The sequence below is a fragment of the Homarus americanus genome, unplaced genomic scaffold (assembly GCF_018991925.1).
Source record: "Homarus americanus isolate GMGI-L3 unplaced genomic scaffold, GMGI_Hamer_2.0 scaffold51476, whole genome shotgun sequence".
NCBI lineage: Eukaryota > Metazoa > Arthropoda > Malacostraca > Decapoda > Nephropidae > Homarus > Homarus americanus.
Window position 1 is genome coordinate 5,915,348 of NW_024736148.1, and position 18,423 is coordinate 5,933,770.

General features: G+C 41.6%; 1 protein-coding gene across 1 annotated transcript in view; it reads left to right on the plus strand.

Annotated features, from left to right (window-relative positions):
* The window catches only part of LOC121871992 (GRIP1-associated protein 1-like), a 119,838-nt gene that overhangs the window by 98,827 nt on the left and 2,588 nt on the right, over nt 1–18,423 (plus strand). Inside the window, exons 15-16 of the mRNA XM_042374612.1 lie at nt 8,587–8,696; nt 18,209–18,401. Coding sequence (XP_042230546.1) covers nt 8,587–8,696; nt 18,209–18,401 — 303 coding nt within the window. The remainder of the gene's footprint in view (nt 1–8,586; nt 8,697–18,208; nt 18,402–18,423) is intronic.

Here is an 18,423-nt window from a genome sequence, read left to right on the forward strand (position 1 = left end):
TTAAATTTGAAACAAAAGAAAACTACGATACCGTATTTTCATTAAATTATTATATCACAAGTATATTTTACCTTAACTGTGACTGAATGAATATATTCTCCGAAATAAATAAGGAAATGTAATATTTTGGCTGAAATGACGAACATATTACAGTGGAAAGTGGGATAAAATCATGACAAAAACAATGACTTTTGCTTTCTTTCGTTGTTCAAAAGATTTTACCATAATCGCTTTCGAATGGTTTTCAGTTAAAAAACTGTTGTACTGTATTACAATAATATTCTATCCTATCATTAGCCTCATAATCCCACAACTGAAAACCATTCGAAAAGCGATTACGGTAACATCTTTTGAACGAAAGAAAGCGAAAGTCATTGCTTTCGTCACAATTTTATCCCACTTTCCACTGTAATACGTTCGTCATTTCAGCAAAAATATTACATTTCCATATTCTTAAAAATAAATAATAGTTTTGTTGAAACGTAATGTACAGCATTTAATATTAAAATGCAAAAAGAGCTATAAAAACAATTAATACTGTACACCCGTAATGTACTAGCTGGCATCTCCACTCGTCCCTGCTCCCGCCAGTTACCACTCCTCCCCGCTCTATCCCTCCGCCTCCTCCACATCGTCACTACTGTTGTATTACAATAATATTCTATCCTAATTCACTTGAATAAATACTACGATACCATATTTCTGAATACAGTATTACCCCGCCTAACGCGGTTTCACTTAACGCGTTTTATCATATACGCGGTGCCTCGCCAGAGCTGAACTTTCACTTAACACGGATTTTTTCCACATATACGCGGTGAGTGTCCGGCTCGAGACGCTATTTTTAGATTTGCCCCACCCGCCACCCTGCCTGACTGCCTGTTTTAGCTCATAAAATTCATACAAATTACCCGGCCAGAATATAATTTACATTGCTGGAATTCTTATAATTTGGTGATCATTTTGAATATAAACATCATATATTTTGCATTAGACATACAAATTTTAGATAAAATTTTACTCTTGAGTAAATATGTTATCTTTTGTGCAAAATATATGACATTTATATTCAAAATATTCCTGGTCTTACAAGGAATCCAGCAATGTCAATTATATTATCCTAACTTTAGTTTGAGGTATTATTTATTACAAAAAAGTTAAGTATTCTGGTTTTCCCACACATCTCCTTGGGACGGTTGGTGGGGGGGGGGGGAGGGAGGGACCGACCGACCATCTGTTACCCTGTGAAGAATATTTTTTTTTTTTATTAACTGAAGATATTTGTTTTAGCTCATAAAATTCATACAAATTACCCGGTCAGAATATAATTTACATTGCTGGAATTCTTATAATTTGATGATCATTTTGAATATAAACATCATATATTTTGCATTAGACATACAAATTTTAGATAAAATGTTTTCTCTGAGTAAATATGTTATCTTTTGTGAAAAATATATGACATTTATATTCAAAATATTCCTGGTCTTACAAGGAATCCAGCAATGTCAATTATATTATCCTAACTTTAGTTTGAGGTATTATTTATTACTATACCTGGTTTTCCCCCCAAAATTTCTCAGAGGGAAGAGCCAGCAGTGTAGTGTGAGAAGAGGGGGAGGGAGTCGTGTCCATTATTTGAATGGACATTAACTTGGCGACTGTATTTCTCTATTTCTCTTAAGTATTAATTGTGTTCATGTACCATCATAAAATTAAGATGTTATTTTTACTACAACATAGTTATGTGTCGTCAAAAAGTGGAGTTTGGGGATCGGCCTGGACTCCATTTCAATTAATCCCATATGTTATGTTATTCACTTTACGTGTTTCTCGCTTTCCGCGGTACCCTCCGGGTTACATTAACCTCGTAAAGTGAGGGTTAACTGTATATTATTTCTGCAATTCTTCACAAACAAAACACATAAATCAATTGAACATGTGATGTCGAACGTGAACTGTAAACACTGTGTGTGATGTAAACAGAGTGTGGGTGTAAAACGCTACATAATTTGTTTTTCTCTTTTATTTAAAATTTTACAATTTACATATACTGTACAGGTATACTGTATACAGTTAACCCTCACTTTACGCGGTTAATGTAACCCGGAGGGTCCCGCGTAAAGTGAGAAACGCGTAAAGTGAATAACATAACATATGGGATTAATTGAAATGGAGTCCGGGCCGATCCCCAAACTCCACTTTTTGACGACACACAACTATGTTGTAGTAAAAATTTTATCTTAACTTTATGATGGTATGAAAAAACAAGTAATATAGAAGAGGTTAGGTTAGGAAAGATAAAGGTTAACATAGGAAAAATAAAGGTTAGGTTAGAAAACTAAAAATTAGGTGTAACACTTACGGTAGTAGAAGAGATGGGTCGGCATACGGGGATGGAGGCTGGTTTCGAGGCAGAGGGCAGATTACTGGCCCTCAGGTGAATCACCATTACTAGGTGAATCACCATCACTGTCATTTACAGTTGTCAGGGCTTCCCTGACAAATCCCTCAAAGTCATCTTCACTGCCACTATCACTGGCTTGGGCTGGCTGTGGTGGGTTGCTGGCGAAGAAATCTGTTATGCTTTGCTGACGGCTGGCGTTGATGTTGTCGTGATACACCTTGATGTACGGCTCCATAGCCTGCACCAGCCGGGTATGGAAGACTTCATAGCGGTCATCGTCATTGTCGCGGGAAAGGAAGGACTTCATCTTCTCTGCACACTCCATGGCACCCTTAATATCACTATGACTTAAATTGTGTTCTTCGGAGAATGACGCACCTTCTTCCTCCTCTTCACTGACGTGTTCTTCTTCCAACATCTCGTCGGCAGTCACTTCAGGATCTCTGATCACCTCCAGGATGTCGTCGTTGGTGGTCTCGGAGAAGCCTGGAACTGTAACAGTCTGCGCAGCTTCTCTGGCAAGGTCCACTGCTACTGCAACATTCTGAACCTCACCAGTCACAGATTGACTCCTCCTCTCACCTGGTATTCCATGCAACACATGTCTCCATGCGTGACGAATTGTAGCAATAGACAGCTGATCCCATGATTCCACCAAGAGGTCCACAGCTTTCTTGATGTTAAATACTCTCAAGAATTGTTTGAACAGTATTTTTTGCTGTTCCAACTGTTGATCCTCATCTTCTTCGCTCTTGCTATCGGTGGTGGTGTCACTCAGGTTACGCAACTCTTCCCTGGTGTTGGTGTAGTCGTTCAGGAGCTGGAATTTTTTTGTTGAGAATGCAGCTTTCACATTGCAAATCAACTCCTGGTCCATGGGCTGGATTAAAGACGTAGTGTTGGGAGGAAGGAAGACCACTCTTACGTTGGGGTGACGATCTAACAGTAGGGGCGAGTGTCCTGGTGCGTTGTCCAGCAGCAACAAAATATTAAATGGCACATTCTGTCTCTCACAGAATTTTTTTACATCGGGAACAAAACAGTCATCAAACCAGGAGAGGGACAGTGTAGAGAACATCCACGCCTTACGTGCGGTCAGCCAGTGGACGTTTAGCTTGGTCATGTCCATTGTTTTGTAGGCGTGCGGCTTGCGTGCTGTGTGGATCACCGATAACTTGAGCTTACAGGTACCGGAGGCATTGGTGGTAAACAGGACGGTGATGCGTTCCTTCTGCATTTTCCGGCCCCGAATCCTGCTGGCATTCTTCACAACGAAGGACTTGGAAGGTAGCTTTTTCCAGAAAAGACCAGATTCGTCCATGTTAAACACCTGGTCGTCACTGTACTGTCCTTCCTCCATAATCTCACGTAAAAACGGAGGAAATTCCCGAGCCGCAGCACGATCAGCACTCGCTTCTTCACCACCAATGTTTATATTGGTGATCTTGTTCCGGATCTTAAACCTCTGTAACCACCCAGAGGAAGCATTAAAGGGTTTGGGCTCTGAAGTTCCCATCTTTCGTGCCACTGCCATGTACAGTTCACGTGCGTAGTCCTTAACAGAGCGCGTGTCGACCGCCATGTTCCGTCGCGCCTGACGCACCAAGTACCTCACAAGTAATTTTTCTGTCTTGAGAAGCACCTGGTTGTGAAAATACTTGATCATAGAAGCACCTGTAGACTTTGTGATCTTCATGTGCTCCTTTATCTTGGCTGAATCCTTCTTTATAGTCCGGATCGTAGATTCGTTCACGCCATGCTGGCGCGCCAAATCAACCTGCCTTGTTCCTTTCTCCAACTCTTGGATGATGCTATACTTCACCTCGTAGCTTAAGGAACGTCGTGTCTTCTTTGGTTTAGTGCCGCTGGGTCCAGGTAAGGAAAGGTTTCTCTCTGGGGGTGGTGGTCCGGCGGAAGCCATTTTACGGAACAATGGATGCGCGTTTACACGGAGTGGCCTTGAGGGATGAAACTGCAGCGGCTAGGTCAAGCGTCGTCTTTCCTCCCTCCCTCCCTCCCTCCCCCGGGTGGACACGTCATAATACTTTAAGCCAATCACAGGAGGGAGAGGCAGGCAGGCAGGCGGGCGGGTGGCGGGTGGGGCGAATCTAAAAATAGCGTCGCGCCGGACACTCTCCGCGTAATGGGGTTCATGTACCGCGTAATGTGAGCACGTGAGGTTCTGGCAAGGCACCTCGTAAACGTGGAAACGCGGAATGCGGGACCGCGTAAAGTGAGGGTTAACTGTACATAAATATTACATATATTATTTCTGCAATTCTTCACAAACAAAACACACAACTCAATTGAACATGTGATGTCGAACGTGAACTGTAAACACTGCATAATCCCGCGCCAAGCCACAACAACCGTTCGAGTGGAATTGCGTTAGAGCAAATGCGTTCGCGTTTTACAAATATTGTTCCTCTATTCATCAATCGCGTTAGAGCCAATTCGCGTTGTCAAAACACGCGTTATAGCAGAACTCACTGTATGTGAAATGAACAATGCAATTCATTAATAATACATACAATATTAAAACACACACGAGGAGACAAGACGGCATTGTTTTCGTGAGTGACGATGGTTCTACATAAGACCCTGGTTGTAGCTGTACAGTAGTGAAATTAATGTAAAAAAAAATTAATACCTGTACGTATGTTTTACGTAATGTTATTTAATGTTAATAAATGGAACACTACTACTTCTAACAACTAATGTTAATAAATGGAACACTAGAAGTAGCTAACAACTAATGTTAAAGAAATAAAGCGAGACGATTGGGAACGCCAACGTATGTACAGTAAGTGCATACATGTGAAAACAGAGTCATTTCTCTACATATGAATATGAAAGTAACACATATTTACTGTTCATATATGTTTTAAATAATACTTACGAATGCAAAACACAAATTCTACTTACCAATAGTGGTAAAGTCTAAAACATAAGGACAGCCAATGATGTTGTGCAAGTTTTTACTCAGATGACAAAGTCATCAGGCTCAACTCTGGCTAAAGCTGTAGGTTTCCATAAAGCTGTTGCTGAAACTGTTACTGAACCTGAAGTTGTTTATGATGGTGTAGCTGAAGTTGATGGTTTAGGCCTTGGAATAATAAAGCTGTTGAAAGAACCTTGCACAGCTCCTTTCTTTTCTCATTTAACATCTTTATGTAGAGGTCATTTGCATTTATTTAAATTTGAATGCTTTTTTCTGTTAATGGATCCACTTCAGAAAATATGTTCATTGCTTGCTCCATGTAATATCCACAGACCTCTCACCTTTTTCATATCGTTTTAACACATCTAGTTTCTCGGCTATGCTTATACACTTTCTATTAGCTTTTGAAACAACACTACCATCACTTGCTCTCTTGCTCATGTTGAATAGGGATGCAAAAATGCTGTAAGAAACCTTAGAAAATTTTTCTCCTTTTCCTGTTCAGATGCGTGAAAACAAAGGGCCTGCCAGCTGTGATTGTTTGTACTGGTGATGCTGGCGTCACCACTAACAAGCCCGGCAGCCTCCATGCGCAAGGCATTTTTTTTTTTTTTTATAATATCAGAATTTCGTTATTATTTATACAAAAATTTAATATTTTTTTATTTTGTCGTAAATATGAAGAAAATAATGGCGTAAATTGAATTCGGTCCTAAATTAACCAGGGTCTTAGATATGAATCTTCGTTAGTTGAACCGTCGTTATCAGAGGCTTTACTGTACTGTATTTGGAATTGAGTTCTAATATTTTTGTCCATCAGCCCCATTTTGTTTTTTATCATGTGATTATCAGGTACCCACTGATCTCCCAGTTATGTTTCTTGTACAGGGGGCCCACCCCAAATTCGCGGGGGTTAGGTTCTCAAAATGGCCGCGAATGGCCAAATCCGCAAATAACATTTGCGGATGGGGGGGGTACATTTTTACTTGTGTACAAAGAAATGTATATTCCCTTTGTGTTTGCTCTTAGGACAATTATTTCTTTTACCTGTACAGGTGCTCCTCTACTTAAGAATGTTCAACTTACAAACTTCAGAGATACAAAAATCATCACTGAAGGGGGTTACGTGCCAGAACAGGTGTTTAATGTGGATGAGACTGGATTATTTTGAAGAAAATTCCAGAGAGAACAAACATTACCTCAGAGGAGAAGAGTGAGCTAGGTTTTAAGGCTGTATTAAAGGGGGGTGTGTGTGTGTGTGTGTGTGTGTGTGTGTGTGTGTGTGTGTGTGTGTGTGTGTGTGTGTGTGTGTGTGTGTGTGTGTGTGTGTGTGTGTGTGTGTGTGTGTGTGTGTGTGTGTGTGTGTGTGTGTGTGTGTGTGTGTGTGTGTGTGTGTGTGTGTGTGTGTGTGTGTGTGTGTGTGTGTGTGTGTGTGTGTGTGTGTGTGTGTGTGTGTGTGTGTGTGTGTGTGTGTGTGTGTGTGTGTGTGTGTGTGTGTGTGTGTGTGTGTGTGTGTGTGTGTGTGTGTGTGTGTGTGTGTGTGTGTGTGTGTGTGTGTGTGTGTGTGTGTGTGTGTGTGTGTGTGTGTGTGTGTGTGTGTGTGTGTGTGTGTGTGTGTGTGTGTGTGTGTGTGTGTGTGTGTGTGTGTGTGTGTGTGTGTGTGTGTGTGTGTGTGTGTGTGTGTGTGTGTGTGTGTGTGTGTGTGTGTGTGTGTGTGTGTGTGTGTGTGTGTGTGTGTGTGTGTGTGTGTGTGTGTGTGTGTGTGTGTGTGTGTGTGTGTGTGTGTGTGTGTGTGTGTGTGTGTGTGTGTGTGTGTGTGTGTGTGTGTGTGTGTGTGTGTGTGTGTGTGTGTGTGTGTGTGTGTGTGTGTGTGTGTGTGTGTGTGTGTGTGTGTGTGTGTGTGTGTGTGTGTGTGTGTGTGTGTGTGTGTGTGTGTGTGTGTGTGTGTGTGTGTGTGTGTGTGTGTGTGTGTGTGTGTGTGTGTGTGTGTGTGTGTGTGTGTGTGTGTGTGTGTGTGTGTGTGTGTGTGTGTGTGTGTGTGTGTGTGTGTGTGTGTGTGTGTGTGTGTGTGTGTGTGTGTGTGTGTGTGTGTGTGTGTGTGTGTGTGTGTGTGTGTGTGTGTGTGTGTGTGTGTGTGTGTGTGTGTGTGTGTGTGTGTGTGTGTGTGTGTGTGTGTGTGTGTGTGTGTGTGTGTGTGTGTGTGTGTGTGTGTGTGTGTGTGTGTGTGTGTGTGTGTGTGTGTGTGTGTGTGTGTGTGTGTGTGTGTGTGTGTGTGTGTGTGTGTGTGTGTGTGTGTGTGTGTGTGTGTGTGTGTGTGTGTGTGTGTGTGTGTGTGTGTGTGTGTGTGTGTGTGTGTGTGTGTGTGTGTGTGTGTGTGTGTGTGTGTGTGTGTGTGTGTGTGTGTGTGTGTGTGTGTGTGTGTGTGTGTGTGTGTGTGTGTGTGTGTGTGTGTGTGTGTGTGTGTGTGTGTGTGTGTGTGAAACAAATAAATAATAATGGGGAAATACTCTCACAAATAATCAGAAACAAATTTATTAAAAATGTGAGTCTACCCTCAAGTCCGTACTTTTTAATAAAGTAATAAAGCACGGACTTGAGGGTAGACTGTCACAATTGTAATAAATTTTTTTCTGATTATTTGTGAGAGGATTTCCCCATTATTATTTATTTGTATGTGTTTTGTGTGTGTGCCTACACACACATACATATTTACAATACAGGTAAAGGAAATTACTGTCTCTAGAATGAATGGCTCCCTGTCTCAACCTCGAAAATGCCGGCAACTTTAAAACTATCCATAGACATTCTTGGGTACATCCAGGATGTCATCCGCGAAATAAAAATCCGAGAACTTGGGGGGCCTTGTATTTGCCAATAACACATTGAAGTGTCTTGGGCCTTGCCTGTTAACACTGTGCTCCCCTGATTGTACCTATAGCACCTGGTCATCTCAGTGAGTTTATTTTATTTATTATACGATACGAGGAATAGGAATTCAACTATTTTTTGTATACTACTGTATAAGATGTAATATGTCTTGTGTGTACCTGCACTTCTGTCCTTGAATGTATTATTACAATTTTACAGGGTCAATTCTATATTTTTAAACAACATACAATATATCCATTGATCTTTTAATTTTTTTTTTATGTTTAACATTGTTTGACTGTTGAAAATATCCAATGAAATGCAAGGTAATTATTCAAAGAAAACTCATCCAACTTACTTATTTATCCAGCTATGTCAGAAGCAGGCGATGATGTCAGCAGTGTGTCATCTTGGTCCATGGTGTCGGGTGAACCACGAGACTCCTCCACTCGAGAGAACAGCATCATCGTTTCCCCACAAGTTAGTCATTATATTGTAGTAATTTTGCTGTAACTTATGTTGTGGTCCCAGAATTCATTGTTCATCTTTGTTAATCTTGTGTGGTCGTTAGAAAATGTAGAGCCATTATATGGTTATTGTTAAGATTTTTTGGTTGGATAATTTGCACTGTACTGTATGGTTATAAGTCCCACTTAGCTTTTCAAATGATTAGCTAAGCTCTAGATCTCCTTACACTCTCGTAGGAGTGTTTAGTTAAACCTGTAGTTCTTGCAGAAAATATAGGGCTGTATTTTCCTTTTGAAAGTATCTCTGTTTGGCAACAATATAACCAACCAGTCAGATAGAGGGTAGGTGATGTATCACGGAGGGAAGCCTATGTGTAGCACGTTGTGCTTTACCTCATATTCTGTAAGAGCATTTATTTCCCGACCTTCTTAATACAGTGGGTTACCTCTCAGTGTGGGGTGCATGTCCAATATCCATCTATTACAGTAGGCCCTTCAAATTCGCAAAGTTTAGGTTCTCAAAATGACCGTGAATAACATTTGCTGACCAAGGTGTTGGGGGGGTGGGAGGGGGGTGTTACATTTTTACTTGTGTACAAAGAAATGTATATGGTCCCTCGATTAACGAACGGTCCAATTAACGAAATTTGGGTTAACGAATTAGCTCCCATAAGGATTTTCAATTCCATTAACGAACAAAACTTTGATTAACGAAAGTCTTACGAGAAACACGCTTTGTTGTGTGCATCAGCTGATCGGCTAGTCCACCAATACAGTAATTGGTTCTATGTTAACATTTGTCTCCAGTGGAGTAAATGTCAAGAAAGTTGGTCTCTTGAATATTTTTGCATTTTTTATATTAAAATTGTTAGTCATTCTAATTTAGTTAACATATTGATAATATAAACAGTACAGGGAACAGTTTTTGTGTGCCAATCAGCTGATTGAATCACCCACCAATGCTTCTCAGTTTAACTTTGTTTACAGTGGAGTGAACATCCAGTTTGTTGGTCTCTTGAATAATTTTTCATTTTTACATTAAAATTATTGGTCATTCTGAAATTTAGTTCCATTGATAATATACAGTGTAGAAATTATTATGAAACATGAAGAAGACCTTAGAACCAATGCACTCTGGAAAGAATATGGCATGTCATCATCGACTGCCTCTACAATCAGCTGTTTGATATGTAAACAAAACTGCCGGGAATACGACTTACACACCTCAAAGTTAAAATATAGTATTCGATTGTTTTTTATTTATTATTATACAGTATCCTGTACAGTACAATACTTTATTAAGTTTATATTTAATGTTTTGTTAATTCTATTACTGGTATACAGTACTTTGTATGTATTTTTTCTGTGTGTTGGAACCAATTACCCAATATCCCATTGAAATAATAGATTCAGTTAACAAAATTTTCGGCTAACAAACGACTCTGTGGAACCAATTGTGTTCGTTAATCGAGGGACCACTGTACAGTGAACCCTCACTTTACGAGGTTAATTCAACCCACAGGGTACCGCGGAAAGTGAGAAACTCGTAAAGTGAACAACATAACAAACAGGATTAATTGAAATAGAGACCGGGCCGACCCCCAAACTCCACTTTTTGACGACACACAACTATGTTGTAGTAAAAATATTATCTTAACTTTATGATGGTATGCACACACAATTAATATAGAAGAGGTTAGGTTAGGAAAAATAAAGGTTAGGTTAGGAAGAATAAAGGTTAAGTTAGGAAAAATAAAGGTTGGGGGTAACACTTACGTTAGTAGAAGAGATGGGTCGGCGTACGGGAATGGAGGCTGGTTCCGAGGCAGAGGGCAGGCTACTGGCCCTCAGGTGAGTCACCATCACTGTCATCCACACTTGTCAGGGCCTCCCTGACAAATCCCTCAAAGTCATCATCACTGTCTCTACCTCTGTCACTATCACTGACTTGGGCTGGCTGTGGTGGGTTGCGGGCGAAGAAATCTGTTATGCTTTGCTGACGGCTGGTGTTGATGTTGTCGTGATACACCTTGATGTAGGGCTCCATAGTCTGCAACAGCTGGGTAGTGAAGATTTCATACCTGTTTGCGTCAGTGTCGTCAGAAAGGAGGAGCTTGACTTTCTCGATACACTCGATGGCACCCCTAACATTACTATGGGATAAGCGGTGTTCTTTTTGGGATGACGCACCACCTGCCTCTTCACTGACGTCATCATCATCTACCATCTCGTCGGTAGTCACATCAGGATCCCTTATCACCTCCAGGATGTCGTCGTTGGTGGTGGTCTCGGAGAAGCCTGCAGCTGTAAAACACTGCGCAGCTTCTCTGGCAAGGTCCACTGCTACTGCAATAGTCTGAACCTCACCAGTCACAGATTGACTCTGCCTAACGGCTGGAATGCCTTGCAACACGTCTCCATGCGTGACGAACAGTTGCTACAGGCAGGTGATCCCATGCCTCCACCAAGAAGTCCACAGCTTTCTTGATGTTGAATATTCTCCAGAATTGTTTTAAAAGTACTTGTTGCTCTGCCAACTGTTGATCCTCGTCGTCTTCGCTCTTGCTATCGTTGGTGGTGTCACTCAGGTTACGCAACTCTTCCCTGGTGTTGGTGTAGTCGTTCAGGAGCTTGAATTTTTTCGTAGAGAATGCAGCTTTTACATTACAGATTAACTCTTGGTCCATGGGCTGTAATATAGACGTAGTGTTGGGAGGAAGGAAGACCACTTTTACGTTGGGGTGACGATCTAACAGTAGGGGCGAGTGTCCTGGTGTGTTGTCCAGCAGCAACAAAATCTTGAATGGCACATTCTGTTGCTCACAGAATTTCTTCACATCGGGAACGAAACAATCATCAAACCAGGAGAGGGACAGTGTAGAGAACATCCACGCCTTATATGCGGTCAGCCAGTGGACATTTAGCTTGGTCATGTCCATGCTCTTGTAGGCGTGCGGCTTGCGTGCTGTGTGGATCACCGATAACTTGAACTTACAGGTACCAGAGGCATTGGTGGTAAACAGGACGGTGATGCGCTCCTTCTGCACCTTCCGGCTCCGAATCTTGCTGGCATTCTTCACAACGAAGGTCTTGGAAGGTAGCTTTTTCCAAAAAAGACCAGATTCGTCCATGTTAAACACCTGGTCTTCGGTGTACTGCCCTTCCTCCATAATCTCACGTAAAAACGGAGGAAATTCCCTAGCCGCAACACGGTCAGCACTAGCTTCTTCACCACCAGTGTTGATATTGGTGATCTTGTTCCTCTTCTTAAACCTCTATAACCACCCAGAGGAAGCATTAAAGGGTTTGGGCTCTGTAATTCCCATCTTTCGTGACACTGCAGCATATAGTTCACGTGCGTACTCCTTAACTGAGTGCGTGTCCACCGCCATGTTCCGTCGCGCCTGACGCACCAAGTAGCTCACAAGTGATTTTTCCGTCTTGAGAAGCACCTGGTTGTGGAAATACAGTTAACCCTCACTTTACGCGGTTAATGTAACCCGGAGGGTCCCGCGTAAAGTGAGGAACGCGTAAAGTGAATAACATAACATATGGGATTAATTGAAATGGAGTCCAGGCCGATCCCCAAACTCCACTTTTTGACGACACACAACTATGTTGTAGTAAAAATTTTATCTTAACTTTATGATGGTATGAAAAAACAATTAATATAGAAGAGGTTAGGTTAGGAAAGATAAAGGTTAACATAGGAAAAATAAAGGTTAGGTTAGAAAACTAAAAATTAGGTGTAACACTGACGGTAGTAGAAGAGATGGGTCGGCATACGGGGATGGAGGCTGGTTCCGAGGCAGAGGGGAGATTACTGGCCCTCGGGTGAATCACCATTACTAGGTGAATCACCATCAGTGTCACTTACAGTTGTCAGGGCTTCCCTGACAAATCCCTCAAAGTCATCTTCACTGCCACTATCACTGGCTTGGGCTGGCTGTGGTGGGTTGCGGGCGAAGAAATCTGTTATGCTTTGCTGACGGCTGGCGTTGATGTTGTCGTGATACACCTTGATGTACGGCTCCATAGCCTGCACCAGCCGGGTATGGAAGACTTCATAGCGGTCATCGTCATTGTCGCGGGAAAGGAAGGACTTCATCTTCTCTGCACACTCCATGGCACCCTTAATATCACTATGACTTAAATTGTGTTCTTCGGAGACTGCCGCACCTTCTTCCTCCTCTTCACTGGCGTGTTCTTCTTCCAACATCTCGTCGGCAGTCACTTCAGGATTTCTGATCACCTCCAGGATGTCGTCGTCGGTAGTCTCGGAGAAGCCTGGAACTGTAACAGTCTGCGCAGCTTCTCTGGCAAGGTCCACTGCTACTGCAACATTCTGAACCTCACCAGTCACAGATTGACTCCTCCTCTCACCTGGTATTCCATGCAACACATGTCTCCATGCGTGACGAATTGTAGCAATAGACAGCTGATCCCATGACTCCACCAAGAAGTCCACAGCTTTCTTGATGTTAAATACTCTCCAGAATTGTTTGAAGAGTATTTTTTGCTGTTCTAACTGTTGATCCTCATCTTCTTCGCTCTTGCTATCGGTGGTGGTGTCACTCAGGTTACGCAACTCTTCCCTGGTGTTGGTGTAGTCGTTCAGGAGCTGGAATGTTTTTGTTGAGAATGCAGCTTTTACATTGCAGATTAACTCTTAGTCCATGGGCTATAATATAGACGTAGTGTTGGGAGGAAGGAAGACCACTTTTACGTTGGGGTGACGATCTAACAGTAGGGGCGAGTGTTCTGGTGCGTTGTCCAGCAGCAACAAAATATTAAATGGCACATTCTGTCTCTCACAGAATTTCTTTACATCGGGAACAAAACAGTCATCAAACCAGGAGAGGGACAGTGTAGACAACATCCACGCCTTACGTGCGGTCAGCCAGTGGACATTTAGCTTGGTCATGTCCATGGTTTTGTAGGCGTGCGGCTTGCGTGCTGTGTGGATCACCGATAACTTGAGCTTACAGGTACCGGAGGCATTGGTGGTAAACAGGACGGTGATGCGTTCCTTCTGCATCTTCCGGCCCCGAATCTTGCTGGCATTCTTTACAACGAAGGACTTGGAAGGTAGCTTTTTCCAGAAAAGACCAGATTCGTCCATGTTAAACACCTGGTCGACACTGTACTGTGCAAGTGGCTAAGAGAATCTTTAGACTTAGCAAAGCAAAGTGTAATGTGATTGAAGAGATGGAAAATTTACTCTTAGTGTGGATAAAGGAGAAAGAAATGGCCAGACAATTGTTTGAGGACCTTAAAGCCAAGACTCCCAGTGGAAGTGATAGTGATGTGCCAGTGTTTAGGGGTACCTGCATGCTGAATAACACTAAGGTAAGATAAAGTACCGTATTTTTTACATTTCCCACAGAATTTTTTCAGTGTTAAGTGGTTGTATTTGGGGGCCTGTACTGCTTATATTATCAATATGTTAAATAAATGTTAAAATGACTAATAATTTTAATATAAAACATGCAAAACTATTAAAGAGCACAACTTTATTGATATTTACTCCATTGGAAACGAATGTAAACATAGAAGAGATTACTGAATTGGCAGAGTAGCCCATCAACTGATCGGCTGATGCTCACAACAAAATGTGAGTTTCGTAGCGATTTCGTTAATCGAATTTTTGTTCGTTAACCGAATTGAAGATTCTCGTGGAAGGTAACTGAAATTTCGTTAACCGAGGGACCACTGTAATGGCCTCGTCATAATCAATCACGTACTGATCAAAGTCTTTCTCTGCCCTCTCTAAAAATCTCCATACAGATTTTCATTAACTAAATCATTGATTATTGATGCCGGTAACAATTCAGTTTCATTATAACACTGAGGTATGGGCTCACTTTCACTAGCATTCGTTGGGTCAGGCTCACTTTCATCACTATCAAGGTCAATGCATGTCTCTTCACTGTCCACTTCTACCTCCTCACAGTCTGTATATTCTTGTTGTGATACATTAGTGTCACTGTTTGTGTTACCATTAGACTCGCTTTCATCATTTTCATCTTCACTTTCATCGTCAATATTGCCGTCAGTGCATGTCACTTTCTTCATGCTTTGAGTCACTTTCATTGTCAATAGGTAAGTCATCATAGTCTCTAAAAAGATCTTCCAATTGCCCAGAAATTGGTGAAAATGGTGTTGATGCCATCCCTGCCAGGCTTGTCAAAGCAGCCGTCTGGGCAGGGAGAGCCGACCTGCCTCGCCTTGACTACTTTCTTGGTTCTGTAACTTACGTACTCCTCACCTAAATTCCGTTTATGCTTGGCAACCTCCTTTGCCCACTTGTCAACCCTACGCTCTCTCATCCTGCCTTTTTTTTCTATAGGGCCTTGGGGGGGGTATGCTCCTGACCCCTGCAATCTGCACTACCACCAACACTAGACTCCCCAACATCACCAAGTAGCTCATCGCCAACATTCTCACGCACGTCACCTACACCATCGCCAGTAGCACTTGTATCACCATAATCAACCCTAAATTCACTACCAAAATCACTCACCAAGCATTACTGGGTTGTCCACTTGAGTACTGGCGTCAAACACACGCTCAGGAATAATGGGCTCCTGAACCCACACCAGAAGACCTGGCCTCACTCGAGTCTTGCTCTAATATCAGGCAGATATTGCACAGCGCTTCTCACACCCGTGGAATATGAATAACGTCAATGTTACGCTGAAAAGTTATAAAAAATAGCAGTAGAACGTACACTGAACCCCTGATGCTAAAATACGCGCCAAAACTAAGGAGGAGGCAGCATCTGGGCGCGCGGATTGGCTGAGGAACTGTGACGTAGCAAAGGGAAATCCATGCTGATTGTCTGCCTCAGGGGTTATGGTCCGAGGGAGGCGCGTTTGCATTGGCTCACGCTCCTCTTGCTCTGAACGGGATGTTGCCACTTTCTTGCACTGAGCGCACAGCCAGATACGTAGCCTGAGGTGAAATCACACCTTATTTTTTAAGGACTTTCTACCATGTTTTTATTCGAGCGAGAAGGTTACATCCAACGCCAACATGTAGAGGAAGGGTGACAAATAGTGATATCCACCAAAAAAAGCTTTTTGGCCAGGGTGTCGCTTCACCTCCTTCTGACGCAGAGCGTCTCGTATGGTAGCAGATATTGATATTGAAACAGTTTATTTAGCCAGAAAAATACAGATACAGAGAAGATAATATTAACATTATTGATATGGTTGAGCCAATTGAGAGCCTGAGTTCTCTGAGTGGCACCTGATATATTCTGTACATTTATCTCAGGAAGTATTCAGGTTAAACAAGAGGACAGAAACAGTCAGGATCATGTCTTGATGGCAAATATATAATTATTGCAATGGTAATTTCTATCTATCCACATGACAATATGTGATATAATGGTTTTGGTGGTACAATAAAATTAAAAGTATAAAGTATGTGTTAGAAAAATTTTCATACTTTTACAATAGAAATTTTTTAAGAGATGATTGTAAGGAAGGGAGCATATTCTTTGGTCTGATGGGTGGGGGTAAGTTGTTCCACACCTTCACACCGTGATATTTTATGGAGATCTGGGACTGAGAGGAGCACATTGGGGTTGGTCTAAGTAGCTCTGGGTGCCTTAAGTTGTATCTCTGATTTTTCCGAAACTGGAAATAATTACTGTTAATCAAGTGATTGACAGATTTATAAACATATAGGGCACAGCAGTAAGTGTTAATATCCTTGAATTTTAATATTTTCAAGTTAACAAATTGTTCATTAGTTTGATAATTTTTCTCAAGTAGGTAATTGTCTGCACAACTTTCTTCTGTGCAGTGATCAGGGGTTGTGTTTTTGTGGAGCCAGAGCCCCCCATAGTGTGTGACAGTGTATCAAGTGTTAGTAAACAAGATCATAATAGATTTCTTTCATTGCTACAAGAGTGAGTGACTGTCGAGTGTGATACAGGATACCTTACTTTTTATTGACTTTACTGTGGTTTCTCCAGTTTCTCCAATTTAGTTTATCAGCAGCAATAACCCCAAGTAATTTAGTATTTTGTTTTGTTCTCGTTTGAAGACTGTATTATGAAGGTACAAGGGGTCCAAATTTTGGGGTAAGTTTTTCTTTCTGTAAAAGATTGCGTAGTTGGTTTTTATGGGGGTTTAAAGTCAGTTTATTACATGTTACCTAGGTCCTGACTTTAGTCAATTCATTGTTCATAGTTCTCATCAAGGAATGGAGATCTGAGTTGCTGGCATAGAGATTACTGTCGTCTGCAAGTAAGTTGTATTTTACGAGTGTGCTGGAGTGGACTATCTCATTTATGTATAACACGAACAATACAGGACCAAGAATGGAGCCTTGAGGGATGCCATACAAAATTAGGGAGGAGTTGATGTATAGCAGACATACTGCTTCCTGTTAGACAGATATGAGGTAAACCAATTGTGGGATAAGCCCCTAATACCATAATGTTCAAGCTTTGACAGGAGGATGATGGTCAACAGTATCAAAGGCTTTAGAGAGGTCCAGGAATATTCTGACTGTGAACTGACTGTCATCAAAAGAGTTTAAGATGTCATGAGTAAGGAATAGCATGACACTCTCAGTTGGCTTTCTCGCTCTAAATCCAAACTAAAAATCTGTAAGGATGTTATTGACACTGCAGAAGGAAATTACATGCTAGCTTTTCCAGTATCTTACTTAAGACTGGGAGGACTGATATGGGGCAGTAATTCTTGAAAAGACCTTTATCACCAGATATTTTATATACAGGTGCTCCTCTACTTAAGAGCATTCAACTTACAAACTTTCAGAGATACAAACATCATCACTGAGGGGGGTTACCTGCCAGAACAGGTGTTTAATGTGGATGAGACTAGATTATTTTGAAGCAAATTCCAGATAGAATAAACATTACCTAAGAGGAGAAGAGTGAGCCAGGTTTTAAGGCTGTATTAAAGGGTATAGCTGTACTAAATATCCATAATCTTTTCATTTGTTACAATATGTTTGGTATCTACAAGAGTAAAGTTGGACTTACAAACAATTGGACTTACAAACAAGCCTCAGGAATGTAACTCGTTCGTAAGAAAAGGAACACCTGTACTGGGTGAACTTCAGCAATTTTCAGTTTATCCAGAAAGACACCACTTGTGAAAGAGGAGTTACAAATGTGTAGTAAAACAGGTAGTAATTGGTGGGCTACTTTCTTAATGATGCTCATTGGTATATTGTCATCACCTGCTGCTGCATCTTTAGACATTTTTATGATGGTCAATAATTCATTTGCTGTGACTGGGGGTAAGACCAACTCATTTTGCTGTCTGTTTTGTGGGTAGGCTCTAAATTCCTCACGGTGATCAGGGATGCTCTGTGCAAGATTTTTGCCAACATTGATAAAGTAATCATTGAAGTGTACTGTACTATGTAGTTCCTTACAACAATGCCTATATCATCCTTTTCTTATTATGTCCCTCTTTCCTTAAAGTTTAAAAAAAAAAAAAAATTTAATAAACTATTTATTGCCGGTATCCTGTATTTCAGGGGTCACCTCCCCCGGGTGTGGTTACTGAGGAAACTGCCTCCTTGGTCAATCGTGTTACAGACCTTCAGCAACAGAAGTGGCAGCTTGAGGAGCGAATTACCCATCTTGAATCCTCATCAGCTGCCATGGCAGATGATCTCCTCAAGAAGTCAGCCATTATTCAGCACTATTGCATGGAACTGAAGAGTCATGGTAATAATATACTTGATGTGTT